The sequence below is a fragment of the Manduca sexta genome, chromosome 26 (genome assembly GCF_014839805.1).
Source record: "Manduca sexta isolate Smith_Timp_Sample1 chromosome 26, JHU_Msex_v1.0, whole genome shotgun sequence".
Lineage (NCBI taxonomy): Eukaryota > Metazoa > Arthropoda > Insecta > Lepidoptera > Sphingidae > Manduca > Manduca sexta.
The window spans coordinates 8516331-8537727 of record NC_051140.1 but is presented as its reverse complement, the minus strand read 5'-3'; the positions used below and the strand labels follow the sequence as shown (position 1 = coordinate 8537727).

Genomic DNA, 21397 nt, shown 5'->3' with positions numbered 1-21397 from the left:
TCATGTAACAGTTTTATAAGCGGGGTGCGGTCTGCTCCAGTGAACCCGGCACGCCTCTCTCTTGAGCAATTGTTGCAACACACACTCGTTACGCACTGTCACTTGGCCGCCCTGTGATATAATTTTATTTTTATAACTAAAGCATGTGATCAGTCTTATCTGAATTAGCCAATCATTGGACAAATTTGAAATGAATAATTGCTGTCAGAGCCTTTTAAAATATAAACTTATAGATTATAGATTAATCGGTTTGGACTGGTCTATGCATGTTAACAATTACCGTAATTAATTAATTAAATACCAAGATGCCTAATTCTAATAATTCATTGTACAAAAAAGAAACTTTGACTTGTTTCTAAAGGATATCCTCAGTTATAAAGCTATTAGTCTGTCCTAAGGCATATTATAAGATTTTATTTATTACTCCTAAATTATTTAGAAAGTTATTACCAATTTCGAAAACAATAACTAATTTTATATTCAAAGTAACTTTTTGATTTATTCCAAAGTGATATAATGTTATCATTTCTGTCGCTCGATTAATCTGGTATTTATTGAGTAAGTGTATTATGTGGTGTCAAATTAATTAAAAATATTAAGATTAATTTTAAATGCACTAGTTTCTCGCCAACTGAGTTCTTAATTAATTGTATAATTATTATTATATATGTTTCATTAACAAGACATAGGTTTCGGTGACGGATATGTATTACAATAGGACTACAGTGTTGAAGTCTCCCCATTGTTTACCCCTTTGGAGAAAAAAGGCGTGTGTGTGGCTCATTGACAAGATTATTTAAGGGTAAGTAAATATAAACTTCAACTAGTTACCACAAAAAATCATTAGTAATGACAATGGCTCGAGCATACCCCCGGCAGAAACCACAATCAATAACAAGAAAATAGGTAATCAAGATAATTATATACATCGTTCACTGCGACAGTGAAATTACCTTGAACAACTTTGTGCTAATCGGCTCAGTAATAGCACCGAGCGTCGCGGCGCGGTGGCTTCACACTTTCACCATTTCCTTATATCCGTAATGTCTACACTTATTCCTAATACAATTTTACATTTTTATGTTTAGAAGTTAAAACACAATACTATGTTCAAAATCAGTACCAGTTAAAACTTATATATGTGTAGTTTAATTTAGCATTTAGGCGTAGGGGCGTGACGACCCCCACCGCCCACTAGTGGTGCTCACTACCACTAGTGCAAGTAGTCCACCGACTAATGGCGGTAAAACCATTCCAACACGGCGGAAGGAAGTGACAAGACACAAGACGGGCAGCAGCGTCTTGTGATGAGACTTCCGCCACTGCGATCGCCAACCCGCCTGCCAAGCGTGGCGATTACGGCAAAACACCCCCCTATGGTAAGGCCACATAAAAACCGGCCCCTAGTCCCCGGCGGCCCCGCTATTCCTGGCTACGGTAGCGGTCATGGTAACGGCGGGGCAAGGGGTGCTAAGAATCCCCGGCAGAGACCAGGCTACCACAACCGACGAAAACTGGCCCTGGCAACATATAACACGCGCACACTGCGGACCGACGAGAAGTTAGTCGAACTGGAGGGAAGAAGTGAGCAGGTTACGGTGGGACGTTATAGGATTATCTGAAGTCCGAAGGCAGGGGGGAGGACTCGATAATCCTCAAGTCAGGTAACCTGTTCTATTTCCGGGAGGGCGACCAGCAGTCCCAAGGTGGTGTCGGGTTTATCATCCACAAGTCCCTCGTAAACAACGTCGTGAAGATCGAGAGTGTGTCGGCAAGGGTGGCGTACCTGATACTCAGAATCACCAAACGGTATTCGCTGAAGGTTATTCAGGTCTACGCCCCGACCTCGGCACACTCCGATGATGAGGTGGAGGCTATGTACGAGGATATATCTCGGGCTATACATAGCTCCCAGACCTACTTCACCGTTGTTATGGGGGACTTCAACGCGAAACTGGGCACACGTAGCGGCAACGAGCTGAAAATGGGGAAATTTGGGTATGGGCAACGAAACGCGCGGGGTCAGCTGCTGGCCGACTACATGGAGAGGGAGGGACTCTTTATGATGAACTCCTTCTTCAAAAAGCGTAGTCAGCGCAAGTGGACCTGGCTGAGTCCCAAGGGTGCTACCAGAAATGAGATTGACTTCATCATGTCGACCAAACGGCGTATATTCAATGATGTCTCTGTGATCAATGCGGTGAAAACCGGGAGTGATCACCGAATGGTAAGAGGCACATTGAATCTTAACGTATCGCTTGAGAGGTCTCGACTGATGAAGTCCATGCTCCGACCAGCATCTGCCCATATCAAAAACCCCGAGAGCTTTCAGCTCGAACTCCGGAACCGCTTCGAGTGCTTAGGTGAGTGCGTAGATGTGGATGAGTATAGCAACAGGCTCGTGAAAACTGTCCAGACGACTGGGTCTAAGTTCTTTAAGACCCAGCGTCCAAAAAGAACTCAAAAGATCTCAGATCCCACCCTACAGCTCATGGTAGAAAGACGCAAGATGGTCCTGCAGTCTTCTGGTGACGTGACAGTCTGCCGGAGGCTCAATCGACAGATCTGTAAGTCCCTGAAACGTGATATACGCCAATTCAACACTAAATGTGTTGAAGAGGCTATTGAGCGGAACAGGGGCTCTAAGGTGTTCGCCAGGGATCTGTCCATTGGGCAAAGCCTGCTGACCAAACTGAAGACCGAGGACGGCAGGATTATATCTTCCCGACCGGAGCTCATGGGTGAGGTAGAGAAGTTCTACGGACAGTTATACACGTCAACACGACGACCTGTTTGCAGTGCGGCCACAGATCCAAGAGCCCCACTAATCCGACACTATACCGAAGACATCCCGGACATCGACCTGTGCGAGATTAGTATGGCTCTCGGGCAGCTGAAAAACAACAAGGCTCCGGGTGATGACGGAATAACAGCAGAGCTTCTAAAAGCGGGCGGACAGCCAATATTAGAGGCTCTCCAAAAACTATTCAATTCCGTCATTCACGAGGGTACCACGCCCCAGGCATGGCACAGGAGCGTGGTGGTGCTCTTCTTTAAAAAGGGCGATAAAACCCTTTTAAAGAATTACAGACCCATCTCGCTCCTGAGTCACGTCTACAAGCTGTTCTCGAGAGTCATCACGAATCGTCTTGCTAACAGTCTCGATGACTTCCAGCCTCACGAACAAGCCGGATTCCGAAAAGGCTATAGTACCATAGACCATATACACACGCTGCGGCAGGTTATACAGAAGTCCGAGGAGTATAACCGGCCCCTCTGTCTAGCGTTTGTGGACTATGAGAAAGCCTTCGATTCGATCGAGACCTGGGCAGTGCTTCAGTCTCTCCAGAGGTGCCAAATTGACTATCGGTATATTGAAGTGTTGAAGTGCCTATACGAAAACGCCACCATGTCAGTCCGCCTCCAGGATCAGTACTCGAAACCTATCCAGCTACAGCGTGGCGTGAGACAGGGAAATATAATATCTCCGAAACTGTTCACCGCTGCACTGGAAGACGTCTTCAAGCTTCTGGACTGGAGAGGACTCGGCATCAACATCAACGGCGAGTATTTGACTCACCTTCGATTTGCCGACGATATCGTAGTCATGGCTGAGACCCTAGAAGACCTTAGCGCAATGCTCGATGACCTCAATAGCGTTTCCCAACAAGTGGGTCTCAGAATGAACATGGATAAGATAAAAGTCATGTCTAACCACCATGTCAGACCCACCCCTGTCAAGATAGGAGACGCTACACTTGAAGTTGTCGACGAGTACGTCTACCTGGGACAAACAGTCCAATTAGGTAGGTCCAACTTCGAGAAAGAGGTCACTCGTCGAATCCAACTCGGCTGGGCAGCGTTCGGGAGGCTCCGACACATCTTCTCGTCCCGAATACCGCAGTGTCTCAAGACGAAAGTCTTTGACCAGTGTGTGTTGCCAGTGATGACATATGGAAGTGAGACGTGGTCGCTCACTATGGGCCTTGTCAGAAGGTTGAAAGTCACTCAGAGGGCAATGGAGAGGGCTATGCTCGGAGTTTCCTTGCGGGATCGAATCACAAACGAGGTGATCCGCAGGAAAACCAAAGTAACCGAAATAGCCCTTAGAGTTGCGAAACTCAAGTGGCAGTGGGCAGGGCACATAGCTCGTAGAACTGATGGCCGTTGGGGCAGAAAAGTTCTGGAGTGGCGACCACGAACCGGGAGACGCAGCGTAGGCAGGCCCCCCACGAGATGGACCGACGATCTGGTCAGGGTCGCCGGAGTCCGATGGATGAGGGCGGCCCAGAACCGGTCCCTGTGGCGCTCAATGGGGGAGGCCTATGTCCAGCAGTGGACGACTCAAGGGCTGAAAAAAAATGATGAATTTAGCATATCAAATGTTGACATACTAATCGACTTTGCGTCTTCTACATCTTCTAGTATGGAATCGGCACATTTTCGTTATTTAGCCTGCCAACGAAGGTTCATAGATGTATTATTCAGCGGTTAGAGATTCACTTTAGGCGAACAGCAGTCCCGCGTTTGTACAATGAGATGTCGCAATAATAAATTCGAAGGGTTGGAAATATGTCTAAAAATTAGTTTACTGTGTACTAACTGGGCACATACCTAACTCCATTTTTATATATATGTTTAATAGACGTTTTCAGAATAAAAAATATAATCTTCTTTTATAGGAAAGGCTTTTGAAGAACTAGAAGTTACGTGCTATAATTAATATATGTGGGGTAGACTCACTGTAGTTAAATTTAACTAAGGCCGGCCCGACCAAAATTTTACTGCCGTTTCAAAAAACGGGCATGAAGCAACAGCTTTGCCGTGTCTTGCGGCAAGCGAGATCGCCGGAGGCCCAAATCCCCCTCCCTTTGCCAACCTCCCTTTCGTTTCGTCAAAGGTCGGCAACGCATTCACAATACCTATTGTGTATTATAATTTATGGATATTCATGGACAGGAAAGTTCATTTATCGTCAGATACGTCTGAAATTTCATTAATAAATACAAAAAGAATCTCGAAATAAAGTTTAAAAAATCATACATCTCTTGCCCAATAAAATGAAAACAACAAGGTGTTCTAAACAAAGTCATTTGAAGGCAATAGAATTCTTCATGACTAATTCGCAAATAACGACATATTGCTACATGCTGCTAATTTGGCGTACCGTTGCTTAACAAATAAAACCGCCTAGCACCTCCGACCATTATCTTCTACACTGTTTGAAACAATCGCGTTACCTTCTCGTTGTAAATTAACTTTCCAAAGACTGTCCTTGCGTACCAGTCTTCGCTATTCTTAAGTATCCTTTGCAGAGATCTTTAGCCCGGGTACCTCTGCACACGTGATACTTATATCTCATGCTGTTAAGGTCGAAATTTGAGTATCCAATCCAACTGTAATTCCATACAGCCAATGATCCGTTGTCCTTATGGGTCAAGTAAAGTAATATTAATAAGAACATACAAGTACATGATAAACCTGGTGCAATTTAATATTCAGAGTAGGCATACTGCAGCACAAATTCAATTATCTACACGTGCAAACTTAGTGCACGGATTTGGCAACCCACATCGCTGGCGATTGTACACTCACTCGACTGGTTATCAGTTACGTGTGACAAAAACTCGGTCGGTGACATAGCACGATTAAAATTGAGCCGATGTGCCAGGCCGAAGAATTTTGTACCCCACTTCATATATATCTAGTAGTAAAGTACTGGAATCTTGGTAATATATATACTGGTTGTATGCTTACAATCTTACTTAGCAGCTAGTAAGTATGTCACGAATACCGTCCCTGTATTTTTAAGGACAAAAAGGTTAAGATGCGTTAAAAGAAGCTGATATGCCTAAATTAGAACCAACCAAATTTGCGCATGCAGCCTATCTCGTTGGAGTTACTTTTTTAAATCCAGGTACTACCGAAACTTTATGCAAAATATCTAAAGAGAACGGATTTAGGAATTTTATAAGAGAAATAAACAATTTGATGTAATTTACCCTTGTTATACTTCCACACTATCGCCATTACTATCGAAGTGTTTGATTAAAGTCGCAAGTGCTTGAACTTGATATTTTTTTAACGATCGTAAAAGAAATCACTTATTTATTACACTTTCCTAGCGAGACGAAGAGAGGCGATATTAGACGGCTTACATAAAGGCGCAATAAAAATAAAAGACTTGCTTGTAGTGAAAACGTAGTGAATGCAATTGTCCTAATAGAGACAATTTCAACTCTTCAGAATGTATGTGTTAATAGCTAACCTATTATTTTTTTAAATATCCTTCATAGTAGACCGTCGGCGGCGCTAAACAAGCTAATGTCAGCTAATGTAAATGCACCGAAATCCTAAAGAATAATAATTGCCCCGCCGGCCTTAAAAGAAAGGATTGTAGATTAATGATGTTGTTAGCAAGAAACTTGTTATAGTTGGACATTAAGGCTAAAGATAATGCAGTAATGTATTGCAATATTGTATATTACACGATCATTAAACAGCCCATTATTATAGGACCTATGTTCCCTAAAAACTGTGGGAGGAAGTTTTAATCAGAATAAAAACTCACTATAGCTTCGTGGCAAATTTAAAATCTCTTATATACTGATTGCAGACCGAAAACAAATATAAGTAGATATTAGCTCACATAGCCGAGGAAATTACACGTAGAACATAGTCTGCAGTCTACACACAAGTATGAATAAATATCTCAATATGTATGTCAACATAGTTTACATTGGATTTTTAAATGACTCCATAGGACAGAGGTTATTGACAAGACGATAGGTAGTTTTAGTTACTGTATAAATAAGTCAGTACATTCAGGACGAGACCAGATTGGAATCCGAGGTAAACCGTCAGCTTTTCCTGTTATATTTCGTACATATACTTAATGAGCATTCCAGATGTTAAAAATGTACTATTCCTTTCCATAGAGGTTGGTAACAACTTGATAAATTTTTCATCATAGGTGATGAAGAGCAATGAAGATCAGTTAACTTTATTTGCTTCGATAAAAACTAGCTTTAGGATAAGATTTGAAGAATTCTGCTAAGCTGTATCGACCATTTTGCAAAACTGATTTGATATTTCCGATTTGATATACTTTTCATTTGATATGAATCTATGAATCCACGTAGTTAATTATGTATTGAGGTATACCTACAAATCCCCAATACAGCCTATAAAATAGGAAACTGCTTATAATTTAAGCATAATACGCAATTTTATCAAACAAATTTCCATATTTTTATGTTTTACTTGGCCTACGTCAAGAAACAGGTATAGGCACACGCAAACCGCCATTACAAGCGATCAAAATCCGTACCCAATGCATAAGTGGTACGATAATTTTAGCTTTATAAAGGTTAGGTTAGTACATAAACTAGTTGTGTACACGGTCGTGGATGCAGACTGTTGCCACGCTGCAACAGTTGTCCATGCAAATTGCAAGGCTTTGCGTCTAAACGACTATGAGTATAACACATGACGACAAATGTATATCTTGAGTATATTATTATGAGCATAATGAGCCTTTAAAGTGTATGTCCCAAATGTTTTTAATATTCGACATATTTATGTAGGCTCATGATAACTTTGTTAAAATAATGTGTACGTATTATTAGAAATGAAATGTCGCATTGCTCGATTTTGATTGTAAAGTGAATTTTGACTAAGTATTAATTTTAAAATTACACTTATCTTTTCAAAGTAAACTTATCACCTTAAAATTTTAGAATACAGTTTCCAAATACCCAGGAGATAATTCCAATAAAGTATTCTTCAAAGCAGAAGAAATAATGCTTGCATGATACTTAGCAGTACAAGCTGCAGCTTAGTAGTAAATATAGACAAAGCAAAATTATCCATCAAAAACTAGCATACGTCTGTAACATTTTATTTGTGCTGTAGGCGGTATCTTTCATAACTCCAATTTACCCAAGCATTAAAAACAACATTCTAATGACTAGCGGATTTCCTAACTGTATCCTTTAAGTTTGATCGATAAATTTGGTACACAGCTGGTATTATCTAAAAGTACGAGAGAGCAAGGACCGATGTAATTCTATATACAAACTGCCCTTGCAAAAAATAGTAGTTTTATATGGAAAGCTATTAACACCACTCAAACAGTATGAGCGTGTGCAAACGAGCATACAGATGTTACTTCGGAAATTGAAAAATGTGAAAATAAATCAGTAGGTACAAGTTTATTATAGATATTATTTATAAATCTAAAATGGCAATGACACGCTATTTTAGGTTCATATTTATGATTGTTGCATAGAACTGCATTACGTGGATAACAAGGTAACATCCAAGTATATTAACAAACAGATTTCTTATGCCCTATGTGGCATATAGGCTCGCCCCCTATCACATCATGGGAAGGAAACACACAACGGAAAGTGCACCAGTTACGCCTCTGCCTACCACCCCTTCATGTATAAAAGGCGTGAATGTGTGTGTGTGTGCGTGTAAATACAAGAAACGAGCTAATATCATTTATGGCTTTACTTTCTGCTCAAGTAGTAGTCATGTACTAGATGTCCTATAAAGATATACTATCACAAGATGAATCGAATAATAAGAAATGTCCCCTGTGGCGTGACATTAGAATTTAATATAGTGTAGATTTGGCTTACTGCCTAAGCGCTTATTCTGAGGCTTGCGTAAGAAAGTGTTGGACTTGGTTTGGCTACACATAAATTTTAGGGCGACTAAGTATCATATTTAGCCTACTTTCACATTATGTTATAACAACCTAATTTATTGCTGATAATTTTGATTACGAATTCCCAGTAAGTATATCTCTACTAGGAAGTCAGGTCATGTCAAAATAATTGCGATCATTTGTCCTTTAAAAATGAACCCATGAATAAATCATCATGAGTGTAAAAACTTGATAGAGATGAACAGAAATAATTTATTATAAGGATAAAAATTCTTACATACAACTATAAATAACTATTATAATTAGCCCAGCGAGTAAATGCAACCGGACATCCAGCCGGTATCACAAGATCTAAAGGTCAGACAATTTTCAGCTCGTGAACGGTATCACGAGACTTAAAGGCTATTCAATACAATTTTCTAATATCTAATATCCATTCCAAAAGGTACAGTAGAGTAAACAGTACAAAATTGCCAACTTGACAAAACTAAAAATCATACGTGACAACTCGCTGGATCGCGTCCAACCGTTTTTACTTATCTGTTCATGATTGCAAGTAACTCGCCACTACACTTGTTGAATTGTAAATCGGCCTTTACTAAAAAAAATATGATATAATAAGTCACGACACGATACAATCAGAAAACGAAACAATTGTAAGTGAACGCAACGATATTTAGTACATCGAGTGCATTGGCATACAGAACGCAGTCAAGGCCAGCCTTAAAACAAATTGCGTTAGATACTATTCAGAACTAATAAGTGACATTAGTCACATGTCGAGTGGAAACACAGCGCACGACTGCTCGACTTGGCTAATCACAGTCTTCGGTTATAGTTCGACATATTTGGCTGAGTTCTCCAGATATTTGAATTTGGAATTCTTTAATGATAGCAGTCAAAAACTAAATATTTGAAATGTGTTACATTTATCTAGAATTTGTGTCTGATATGGGCACAGGCTGCATGACTTCAGGATCGGAATACAGAATGGCGCAAAATAGAAGCTCTGGTTCGACCTCTGTTCACACCTAAGGGGATAAAGCCGTGATGTATGTGTGTAATGTGAATGTAAACACATTCGTGTTTTTGTTAAGCAACGTTAACCAACTTCACTCCACAACTTCATGTATCTTCTGATCGATAATAATCCCTTCCTCAAGTCGCTACCTGACGTCATGTATACGAGATTACCCCATGCGTTCCTATAAAACTAAATAGAAACAAGGAAAAATAAGATCACACTTTGAAACGAAACCATGTACTATGTAAGTAGTTAAAAAACCATTAAGTGTTTATAATTTAAATGCATAAAGCCTGATCCACACAAGAAACACGACGACAGAACCCACGTTTTTAAGTCCACATTGAATTTTGGTTATCTCTGTTACATTTTATAATAGAAAAATAAATAAAACCAATCAGAAGCGTAAGCCTACACAACCTCGAACAAGTATATTTTTTCTGTTTTATTCGTGTCTTCATTCCAGAAATTCTTCTCGTGTAAATTCGGTATTAGATACACTATAATCAACTCGTAAATCTTCCTACTTATGTGATTGTATGTTTAATGAGCCTTTTGTAGGGGTATAGTAATTTTATTATGCTGGTTAAGACGCTTATAAATTAGTGACGAAAGAAGCTAACACCTAAACATTTTCCTCTTTAACTTGGGACCCGTCTTGCCCTTAAAGAAAATGTATGTTTAGCAGAGAACTGATTGAGTGCTATAATGATAAGCATCTAAGTTAAATACTGGTCGTAGGATATATTTTATATCCGCCTGGATAGCGACCTAAGTTCACAAAGTGTTGAAACCATAGTGGCCTACGTAAGTGTGTCGCGTTCCGGAATCAGCCCGTGTATATCCGGGTCCAACAGGCCGGTATAATTCTGCCGACTACCGAGGGGTAATCATTTCTCGTCAGTTGTCATTCTATTGGACCCCACTCCACGTACCATCAGGTGCAGTGGAATGTCACTTTGCTGTGCACGCATGAAAAAAATTGTTCATTATTTAAGATCACATTTTTTCTTCGTAATTATTATTTTATCGTTAACACGTTAATACAAATTAAAACGTAAATCAACCTTGACTGAAAAACTCAATTGTGCATGCAATACCCATTGGCCTTAACAGTTATTGACACTTGTAAAATTAATTTGTTACATAAACTAATAGAACGATCTGGAATTGCTTTTTAAATTCATCGATCATAACATAGATCATAACCTAGCCTTAAATAGGAACAAAAATAATTTTGAATAGAATTAAGTAAAAAATCAGATTATAATAATATTTTTCGTTAGTTTATTGTTAAGACCGAAAAAGACAAAATGTGTAAAGATTTAGATTTTGCACACGATATTACTGACATGTGGGATGTAGACTCTACAATAATTATCGTCTTGATTGTCGTTGCTACACATGCGTTAACTGAAGAGCCTTGTTATTTTCGTCCATGGGTTAATCAAAGAGCCTCAACCAACATCTCCAGATGCTCTCAATTGACCGTTGAGTCAAAGGCTAGAGGCAGAAGGAAGTATTGCTGGACACAGCACGCATTGCGAGGAGATTTCTCACTTTGAAACCGATGATTTGGGTCTTGGGCCTCGCCTAAGGAGATTGATTGGTTTATTTAATATTTATAAGATATATACTAAAATATTAAACAACAAAATGTTTAAATGTGATAAAACGAAAATAATTATTAATTACCCCCGAAATAAGTTAAACAATCTGTTTTGTTTATCTCCAAATATTACTTTAAGTACGTATTATCCTCATTAAGTATTCATTTACTCATTTTATAGATGTAAAGCAACATGTTTCTGTAAGAGTCATTAAGTAGTTGCTCTGAAATAATTAAGAATAACGCAATAACTAGAATGAATACCAACGAAATGTATGATTGTGTCTTAAAATTAGTCGTAATTAGTAGTAGTAGTTAGTAGAATCCCAACTATTTTTGTTCTTCGATTATTTAGTTAATACGTTTTTATTTTCCTTTCATTCATGATTTCTATAAAATTATTGCTATAAGCATGCTCTACCAATCAATATAAACTTGCAACCTATTACGTGATTGGATTATTGGATTAATTTTAGGGAGAAGAACGAATTATTGAATGATGAACGAATGATGAAGTAACTATCATCCATGTATAATCGAAAACATCTAGTTCCCACTATTTTTGCTTTGCTTTCTAGGTTATAAAGATGTTTAGTCTCCTAAGCGAAAAATATTACGTATTCACATGAAAAAAATCGTGCTCAAAAACTATTTATTTTTCTAGACACACATAAAAATAACAAAAATAAAAGTTTAAAAATGACACACACAGTGAAACATTACATACAGTCCACTATAATAAGCAGTCTAGACTTACTTTGTTCCTTACAATCCACGACGCCGATACGATTACATACTTCCTGAATTAATTTTTTTGCTACACGAGGCATCACAATTATTCTGTACTTGTCGCCAAAAGTCTTCTAATCGTAATTATTTGTAACGTGCTGTTACAGCTCATTGAAATCTTCAACGTCAATATATCTAAAAAACTGCCTTGTCAGTTTTGCCACCGTATAATAATGGTATTTTTTTTTTATTTATATTATATTATTGTCTAAGGGCAACTAAGTAACGCATCTTTATATCTAAACAGGAACCCCTTGTTTGCTACTGGAAACAAAGATTTAATGAAAGTGAATAAAAGGCAAGTACACACTCGAGAAACTGATGGTTGAATTCAAATTTCGAAGCACACATGCACATTTTACTGCACCACTCCCGCCTTCATGACTAGAAGGGGTGCCTCTATATAAAGTGAGAGTTACTTACACGCATCGCACGATACGTAATTGTGGACGCGAGTGTGGTGTGGCCTTTAATTTTTTTAAAAAAGGAACTTAATTTTATTTTTTTGTGTGTGCAAAATGTTGAGGCATTGTGTAACGTTGGCAGTCCTGGGGTGTGTTTTGGCAGCACCCCGCGCTCAGCATCCCTATCAGGCGCAACAGCAAGTGAGTTTTTATAATTAATTTATTTTTAATATAATATGGATAAAATGAGAATTTCAATTAATAAGTACTTGTGATTCGATTTTATGTGTACGTATTACAACTGTATTACAACGCCTTTAGAGATATTTTGATAGTTCCGTGTGATTTTTTTCTCAATTATCACTTGTATGTTATTAACTTAATAAATCACAAGTATTTAATTTTAACATTTAAAATAGACATTATTGAACAAAATGTGATGACATGTGGATAATTTTATTTATTTTTCTTTATCGGTGACTTTAATTGGGAGTTTAAATTAATTATAATAATTTCTTAAATATTAGCTAACGCTTCCAGTATAACTAACGCTATTGAAGAGTGAAAATGAAAAATATATTTATTTAAAAAAAGAAAACAAGAAATAATTTCCACAGATTCAAATTAGGTTCAGCCTGTGTCTTCAGAAACCAATTAATATTCAATAATGTATTATCATTTATTAAGGGCGAGTTAGAAAGCATCTTAATTTTGTGATGGTGTATGCAGGTGTATACGTATATTATAAAGCTATAACTATACGTACATATAAGTACTTAAGTATTATTTCAAATTTTTCACCAACCTGTTCTAAAGTAATAGCAAAACGTCCCTATATGATCATTCAATATGATCATTATTAAGGAATAAAATTGTAATCAATTAGTAAATTTGTCCTATAAAATACTTAAATAAGTAAGTGAGAGCAGCTTGGTGGTTGAGTCATGAACTGGTAACGAGTTCATGTGCTTCAGGTCAGCTTTTGTTTACGACCGCTTGCGTCAGCTATTCTCACAGTTAAATGGAGTATTTTTACGAAATATGCAATCAGGTTCCTTACCATAATGTTTTACTTTTTAGTTTTAAACTTGTTTTGCCGATGGGAACATTTGCGTAAAATTCCCACAGAAGGTTATAAATATAATGTTTTATTTTATGTTGGTAAAAATTTTTTTTTGTCACCATGCATGATTATTATTAGCAATTACTTTCTGAATTGTTAAAAAACTATATATGGAGTATGTTTTGTTGGCTGTTAAATAAATTATATTATAATGTTTTCGTAAACATATTCAATTTATCTTTTTTTATTCGATAAAACCAAAGGAAAAAGTCAACCCAAAATCAACGTAATTGTAATTTTTAAGGTGATCATTCATGACACAGCTTTGAAATTGATTAGACTAGTTCATTACATCGCGTTAATTAAAGTTCACAAAATAGTTTTATGTTGAACATTCCTTTTTTTACTCAATTTAATCTGTCAACAGTGTTATATTAACGTTTCTGTAGAGCTACATTTGCGTATATTCGATACTGGGGGTAGGTCTCTCATACCTGAGAGTCTGTCTGGCGAGTGCAGTGGAATACTAAACAATATTTTGTAATTCAAGGTGTTGGATGGTGTTTTTTCTGTTTATGGGCGGTTTTATCACTTACCATCAAGCAAACAAGTTCGTTACGTCATTCAAAGCAATAAAAAAAAAATTGTCAAAAAAATTTTGAGATTATACTTATGGATGGTGCTTCACTAATTCATTGGCCTCGTAAAGAATGTTTTATTGCAATGTATTAAATGACATATTATATTTCGAGGCATTATTTTGTAGATACCTTTGCCAAACATAAAAATCATCATACAATCAAACCTATTTAGAACTGCAAACAAAATATTCAGATTATTTTCCCCCCTATTTACAGTATTGTACATTTCGCAACTTTAGAACATTTTATTCGAAGTAAATAGATTCATCGATTATGTAAAGACTAGGCAGCGATAATGACTGTTATCTAAGTAGAGCTGTTATGTAATGATAATCGGAAGCTGTTCGATAATAAATTAGTAGACAAATTTACGCACCCCCCCCCCCCTTCCATATAGGAGACGCACCACCAAAAAACAAAAGTTTACGAATACTTATCGGTAATGGATCATCGATTATGTATTGCGCCTACAGTATCATTTATAAAACTAATAGTCTCAGAGGTGTAGCTACCGGAGAGTTAGGCAGTGCATCGAGCTCTCGAAGGTAGGGTGCACCAGAGAATTGTTTACTTTAATGCCGGGGGGGAGGGCTGATAATTTGCATCTGGACCTTTAAGTACCTAACTACGCTAATGATCAGTCTCTATAATGAATTGCTGAGCTTGAATCATGTATCATGGTCACTATTACCGATGTTACTTTGCCCAATTTTAAAGTTTAATGGTAGAAACTGTTTTTTCTCTAAAACATAATTTTATATCTGCACCTATACACTATTCTAATACTGATACTAGTGGTTAATTCCAATCAATTTCATCTCTACTGCAGATTAGGATGAAGACTACAATAAAAACGGCAAACGTTTATCGTTGATTATGACAAAACGCACCAAAAAATTACCGTTTAAATATATTTCACATTGGAAAATATGTAATCAACAGTGGCTTGTCTTGTGGTATACTATATTTTTGATGTTCAGATAACTATGGGTTATTATATTTTAAAAGAAAATGAATAAATATCTATTTAATAATAATTTATCCATTTCAACTTAATCATTTCATTCATATTCACACTTTTTTTAAAGTGTTTATAGACATACCAGAAACCATATAGGTCATTTTAAATACCGATAAACTTGATTACAGCCCAATAAAATTACAACTACAAAATTGTTACGCATGCCATCCCATTACACCAGAGCGTGACAAATCTTAAACGGTCACTGAAGACGTTTGTAATGCTATTACAGCGAGCGAAACATAACCATTGCGTCTATAGTCCGTACTATGTTTTTACTTCGGATTCCTTTACGTAACCTGCTAACGTAATTTCATTAAAATTTACTTTCTTGAACATTACAGAATTTAAAGAGAATGTATGTCGCGCCATATATCCATTAAAATAATCTCGTTAAATAAAGATTAAAAATAAAAAAAGAGAACGTATGGCCTATGGAAGAATTCTAATCTGTTTAACTTTGCTCTTTAATCTTGTTAGATGTCTATTGTATTGTGCCTATAGATTTGCCTTTTTTGTGATTATTGACTCTTTTTTAATGGGCTTAATGCGTCATTTATTTTGAACATGATTTAGTTTTAAATGTAACTTTAGTCTATATAATAATAATTATAATAATATTATTATTATAATTATTATAATAATTATAATAATAATATTATAATAATTATAATATTATAATAATTATAATAATAATTATAATAATATTATTATTATATAGACTAAAGTTACATTTAAAACTAAATCATGTTCAAAATAAATGACGCATTAAGCCCATTAAAAAAAGAGTCAATAATCACAAAAAAAAAGGCAAATCTATAACTTTAGTCTATATACATGGGATAAATGTACCCAGAAAAAAACTAATTAAATTAAACGTGTTCTGTAAGCTTTAGAAAAAGTGCATAATACTAAAGATACACAATTCCAGCAGGCGCCAGAATAATATCATTATTATTATATAGACTAAAGTTACATTTAAAACTAAATCATGTTCAAAATAAATGACGCATTAAGCCCATTAAAAAAAAGAGTCAATAATCACAAAAAAAAGGCAAATCTATAACTTTAGTCTATATACATGGGATAAATGTACCCAGAAAAAAACTAATTAAATTAAACGTGTTCTGTAAGCTTTAGAAAAAGTGCATTATACTAAAGATACACAATTCCAGCAGGCGCCAGAAGGTATCCCACCTCATCTATTAAGACAATACCTGGCTGACCAGGGCGGTCCTTCCCCCGCGCAAACTCAAGTTATCCCCAGACCAGCTCACATTCCCGGATCAGCTCCTGCGCCTGCCCGCCTCGTGAGTATTTACATTATTACAATAAAATTTGGTTTAAGGAATTTTAAAAATCCATAATCCAAACTGCTCCTTCGGATCGTCAACGAACTTTAACCAATCAGTTTTTTTAAGCTTTTTACAAATGACTTAATGTGATTGCTTTCTTCTTGTAATTAATCGAAAGTTATGGTTTGGGATTGTTTAGTAAAATCGGCTATAATAAAAACATTAACTTAAGACTTATACCCTAGTGAATGTGGATCAAATTGACGAATGGTAGAGCTAAACCAGCAACCAGACAGAGCACATCTTTTACTTTACAAATATACATGAAGTGTAGGTATACATTCAAAATTTTCTTTGGCTACGCGTAAAACATGATGATGGTTTCATACAAAACTCACGCAAAGGTTATTGCTTGCTCTGGCGTAATACTATTAAGATGTTTTAACTCGCCATAACTACCAACATGTCAGTGTTATTTTAATAGTAGCGCCAATGTTAAATAATGCTATGTTATAATATATCTTCCCCCCTACAGCCTTACTCGGTCCAAAGCGAAGGTCAATACCAACCCCAGCCCCAGTACCAACCGCAGCCCCAGCCCCAACCCCAGCAGTACAGACAGCAATACCAACCCCAGAGACCGCAAGACCCCCGTGAACCCCAGGAAGACTATGACGTAAGTATCATATTAGATTCTATTCTTCGAAGTTTTGATGTTTAAATAATTTCTGTAGAGCTTATTATCTATTTGGTCTAATGAGAAGACTAATGAAGTAAGTTTTTATATTCGATTCCTCAGTTGGATAACCCTTTGATTGTTTTTGAAACGATCGGAAAATGCAATGTGAAAATTGTGCTAGTCATTTTTGCAATTTGCAATACAAAATGTTTTGCGCGTACTCTATATTGCATCAATATGGGTGTAGGTAGAAGTTAGAGTATTTAAATAACTTTGATATAATATAGATTGGTAGATATAGGTAAGTTTAAATCACTCGCATATTTAGATAGAAATAAAATTCAAATAACACCTTATGAACATAAAATAACGAAAATTTATGCCTTAGAAGTTACATCAAACAATAAGACGCATATTATGATTGATGAGTGATCTCACACGCGATGATATTTCAAGGATTTACTTTTAATCGAAATGAAAAATCATTGCCCACACGACACACAAATTAAACTTTAATCCATAACTAGCGTATAACAAAATACATTTACCTAGATCGGAATGTTTATCAAGGGTTGTAAGAAAAAATGAGAGCATTCAACATGGAGCAAGTTTTTGACAGCATTGAGTAATAGCTAACCTGTTTTATTGCATCGATTGATTTATAATACAAACCGCCTGCAATTAGTCCACTTACCTTATATGTCTCTCGTACATATTTCATGCATTTCTCGTTTTGATATATTTTTATAATCGGCTCTTTCGTTTTGAAATCGATGACATTTAGTTCAGTTATTTCAACCGACACGTTTTTTAGTATTATTGAGTTTTATTTACTATATGAAATTACTCCTTGTCACAGTAGAAGCATAATAATATATTAAAGCAGAACAGCAGAACGTTTTACGTTCTAATTCTAAGTTCGTTAATTCGTTTTGAGTGTGTTTTCTAACACATTTGGCTGGGGACTAGATTCCACCGAGGTAATTAACACCAGAACGGAAGCCTATTGTCAAAAATTTTACAAATTATTTTTGCAATATGCTTCAAAAGTTGACTGCTTCGACTTTATGGACGTGAGGAATAAAGGCAGAAAGAAAAAGATTCAGCGTGATAAATTCTATGAATGTATGTGTGATTTATTTATGAATTATGAAAGGCAACGTGACAGTAGAATTCTTAGGATAATTAGCTAAAAGCTGTTTGACAATAACAAACTTAATCTCTGGCCACACTGCGTCAGATACGATCAAATAGTACCAACCGCGGAAGTGCAGCAACCATAATTTAACATCGCATTTATTGCTACAGCATAAATTACCATTCACGTTCCATTTTACGAAGGAACACAATATAGTAGGCCGAATCCACGCGGATGGATCGGACCGAAGTGTAGCGGCCGGTGGCCCCAACTACTTTCACTCGGAAACTTGTCTACAATCTACTACGTAGCACGTAACAAAACTGATTATGAAAGTGATCTATTTATTTTATAAACCTAATGTAACACTGCTAATTATATTACGATTTGATTGTATTGAATGATGTGTTATATAACGTGCTATGAATAAACAGCTTCGTATACTCTTTACTTAATTACCTCGTTAAGACGATAAAAAGTAATTGTTATTAGGTAGTTATTAGTAACATACATCAACTGACCTATTACATGATGATTTTTTAAACTAATTGTATAACCATGATCACTAAAATTACTTTATTGATGCTACTAAATTCTGGTTGAATCTGACATAGCCACTGAAATGTTTGTATGATAAAAACATGATTTAGAGTTCACTACTACTCCTTAAAGACCATCTTTTTGCTCCTAGCCCACTCCAAAGAGGGTTCGACGAAATATACTTTTAGGCGTATTGTAGACTAAACTTACCTTAGTTTCTACCTTCTGCTTCACTTCTTTTTTCGAGGGATTCAATAACATGCAACTAATTTTTGAAAAACTCACACTGTGTTGCTCCGACTTGGGAATACGAATCCAGGAACTACTACTCCGCAGTCTAGGTGTATACGCCGTCAATAGACAAGAAAGAGACTTCTTAAAATCAATAAAACCAAAATTATCATACAGTCCTAAAACAAAAAATAAAACCTAATTAACTCCATTCTTTTTCTTTTAGCCTCATCCCTCATACCAGTTCGGCTTCGACGTGAACGACGACCAGTACACCAACTACCAAAACAGGAAGGAGCAGCGCGACGGTGACGTCATTAAGGGCTCGTACTCGGTAGTCGACAGCGATGGATTCATCAGAACTGTCACTTACACTGCTGACCCCAAAGAGGGTTTCAAGGCTGAGGTAAGTAAACATACAATTATCTTCATATTATACTTCACATTTATTTTACCTATACATTGCTAGACATTTTATTAAAAGTTGTAGTCGCAGTATTCCTACTTTCGTTCAAAGAGAGTTATCGACGATAAGAAAGCGCTCTTTAAAACGATTTGTTGATATTTTCTCACAGAAATTCGTCATGAATTATCTGCTGTGCGTGATACTACTAGTCACATTTTTTGTTTAAAACACTTATTATGCTAAAGTATCCCAATACATTTTTTAATGTTTACTTCAATTTTGATGATATAAGTAGAGACATACTATAATAATCATTTTATAAGTGCTTTAATAAGTTTTTAAGATGTAATATAATGTATTCGTTCATAATGCGATCAAGAATCTTCGTATTTTAACAAAACATTATTCACAGGTACAAAGACAGCCCACAGACATCGTAGTGAAGATCCCGACGCCCAAGCCCCAAGCCCTGCAGCCGCAAGTGGCGCCCCAGCCCAGGCCGCAGCAGCCGCACCCAGAATATTACCGTTACGAACATTAAATTAATTTAGATATTAAGTAATAATGTCTACATGTGTTTGTGTAGCCCGCCATTAAATTTCGAACAAATCGCTACAATTCCATTATAGGTCAAGTCGATTTAATGATCATTTTGTAACAATTTATATTTATATTTTTTTGTATTGGTAATCAATTTCAGGCCCATTTGTTAGTAAAGCAGGCAGTTAGTACCGGCTTGAAGGTCGGCTAACACGGGTGGGTGCCCAATTACGGCTCGTAAATATCTGAAAAAGTGGAGTTGCTAAATTTAATACAGCTCATTATAATTATATAGAAAATTGTTTTTAAAAAAATGACAATACCGAGCAATTATGATTTTTCATTCCTATTGCCGTTTAGCAATGAAATAATATTGCAATTTTATTTCGAAAGAATTTAACTTATTGTGGAAGCCTTAGTATTTTCGATTACTGTACCAGTGTACAGAACAGCGTAAAGAACCAGTGTTCTTACAACATAAATGACCTATCATAATATATTACTAATGAATTGGTCCAACTCTCCACAATGAAACTCATTCATGCCCTTACACTACCATAGATCATCAATCGCCATTAGTCATCATATTCTTTAATAATTAGGTGATTATTTCTAAATTCTGGACTCATACATAGATTCATCTTTCAACTACTTAGTCACCCAGCAATTTCATTTCATCATCAGCTCATTATTCATCTTTTTCGATTTCCAACTTGCCATAAAAATATTCGATATAAAACCCAACTTATTTACTTCCTACATACGTTGAACGGCTTTCATTTACTAAGTCAAATCATAAAGACATTATTATTTTAAGTTTAGATAGGTAGTTGTCTGATACTCCGTGCCTCGTAATTAGTTAAGTAACTATTTTATAGCCACGTGATTATATATTTTCTATATAAGTTTATTGTAATGTTGAAAAACTGTTATATATTTAGAAATTTCTTTATTGAGTGCCTAATAGTCAAATTAAAGTAGTCAAAATTCTTAGATTTTATTATGTATCTCTATTCACATTTCGTATTTGTAGCTTTTTAATACATTGTTAATAAATTTATTTAAAATATCCAATCTCCTTTTATTTGTGATAACGTTTTGTTAAAGAAAATAACTTCATTTTTAAAACTTATTTTGTCACCATTTAAGTATAAGGGATTGTTGCTATTAGAAATCTGTTGTACACACACTTTCACGCCTATAATGTCCGAAGGGGTAAGCAGAGGCGCAACTGGTGCATCTACTTTCCACCGTGCATACTCTGTCCAATGATGCGATATGGCGTGCCTATCGCCACATCAGGCACAAATTCCAGACTGATATTGAATAATAAAAAATAA

At 36.2% G+C, this 21397-nt stretch overlaps 1 protein-coding gene across 2 annotated transcripts; it reads left to right on the top strand.

The window, feature by feature from the left end:
• The first annotated feature begins 12445 nt into the window (after positions 1 to 12445).
• LOC115445682 (activating signal cointegrator 1 complex subunit 2 homolog) lies at positions 12446 to 20750 on the top strand. Of its 2 annotated transcripts, none has more exons than XM_030172053.2 (5): positions 12446 to 12704; positions 16407 to 16538; positions 17059 to 17199; positions 19338 to 19517; positions 19930 to 20750. In XM_030172053.2, exons 1-5 carry the CDS (start codon positions 12618 to 12620, stop codon positions 20056 to 20058), a joined length of 669 nt encoding a protein of 222 aa, XP_030027913.1. In that variant the 5' UTR covers positions 12446 to 12617; the 3' UTR covers positions 20059 to 20750. The 2 variants fall into 2 exon arrangements, with proteins under 2 accessions (XP_030027913.1, XP_030027912.1); XM_030172052.2 differs by having other exon boundaries at positions 12452 to 12704; positions 16404 to 16538.
• The last annotated feature ends 647 nt before the right edge of the window (positions 20751 to 21397 follow it).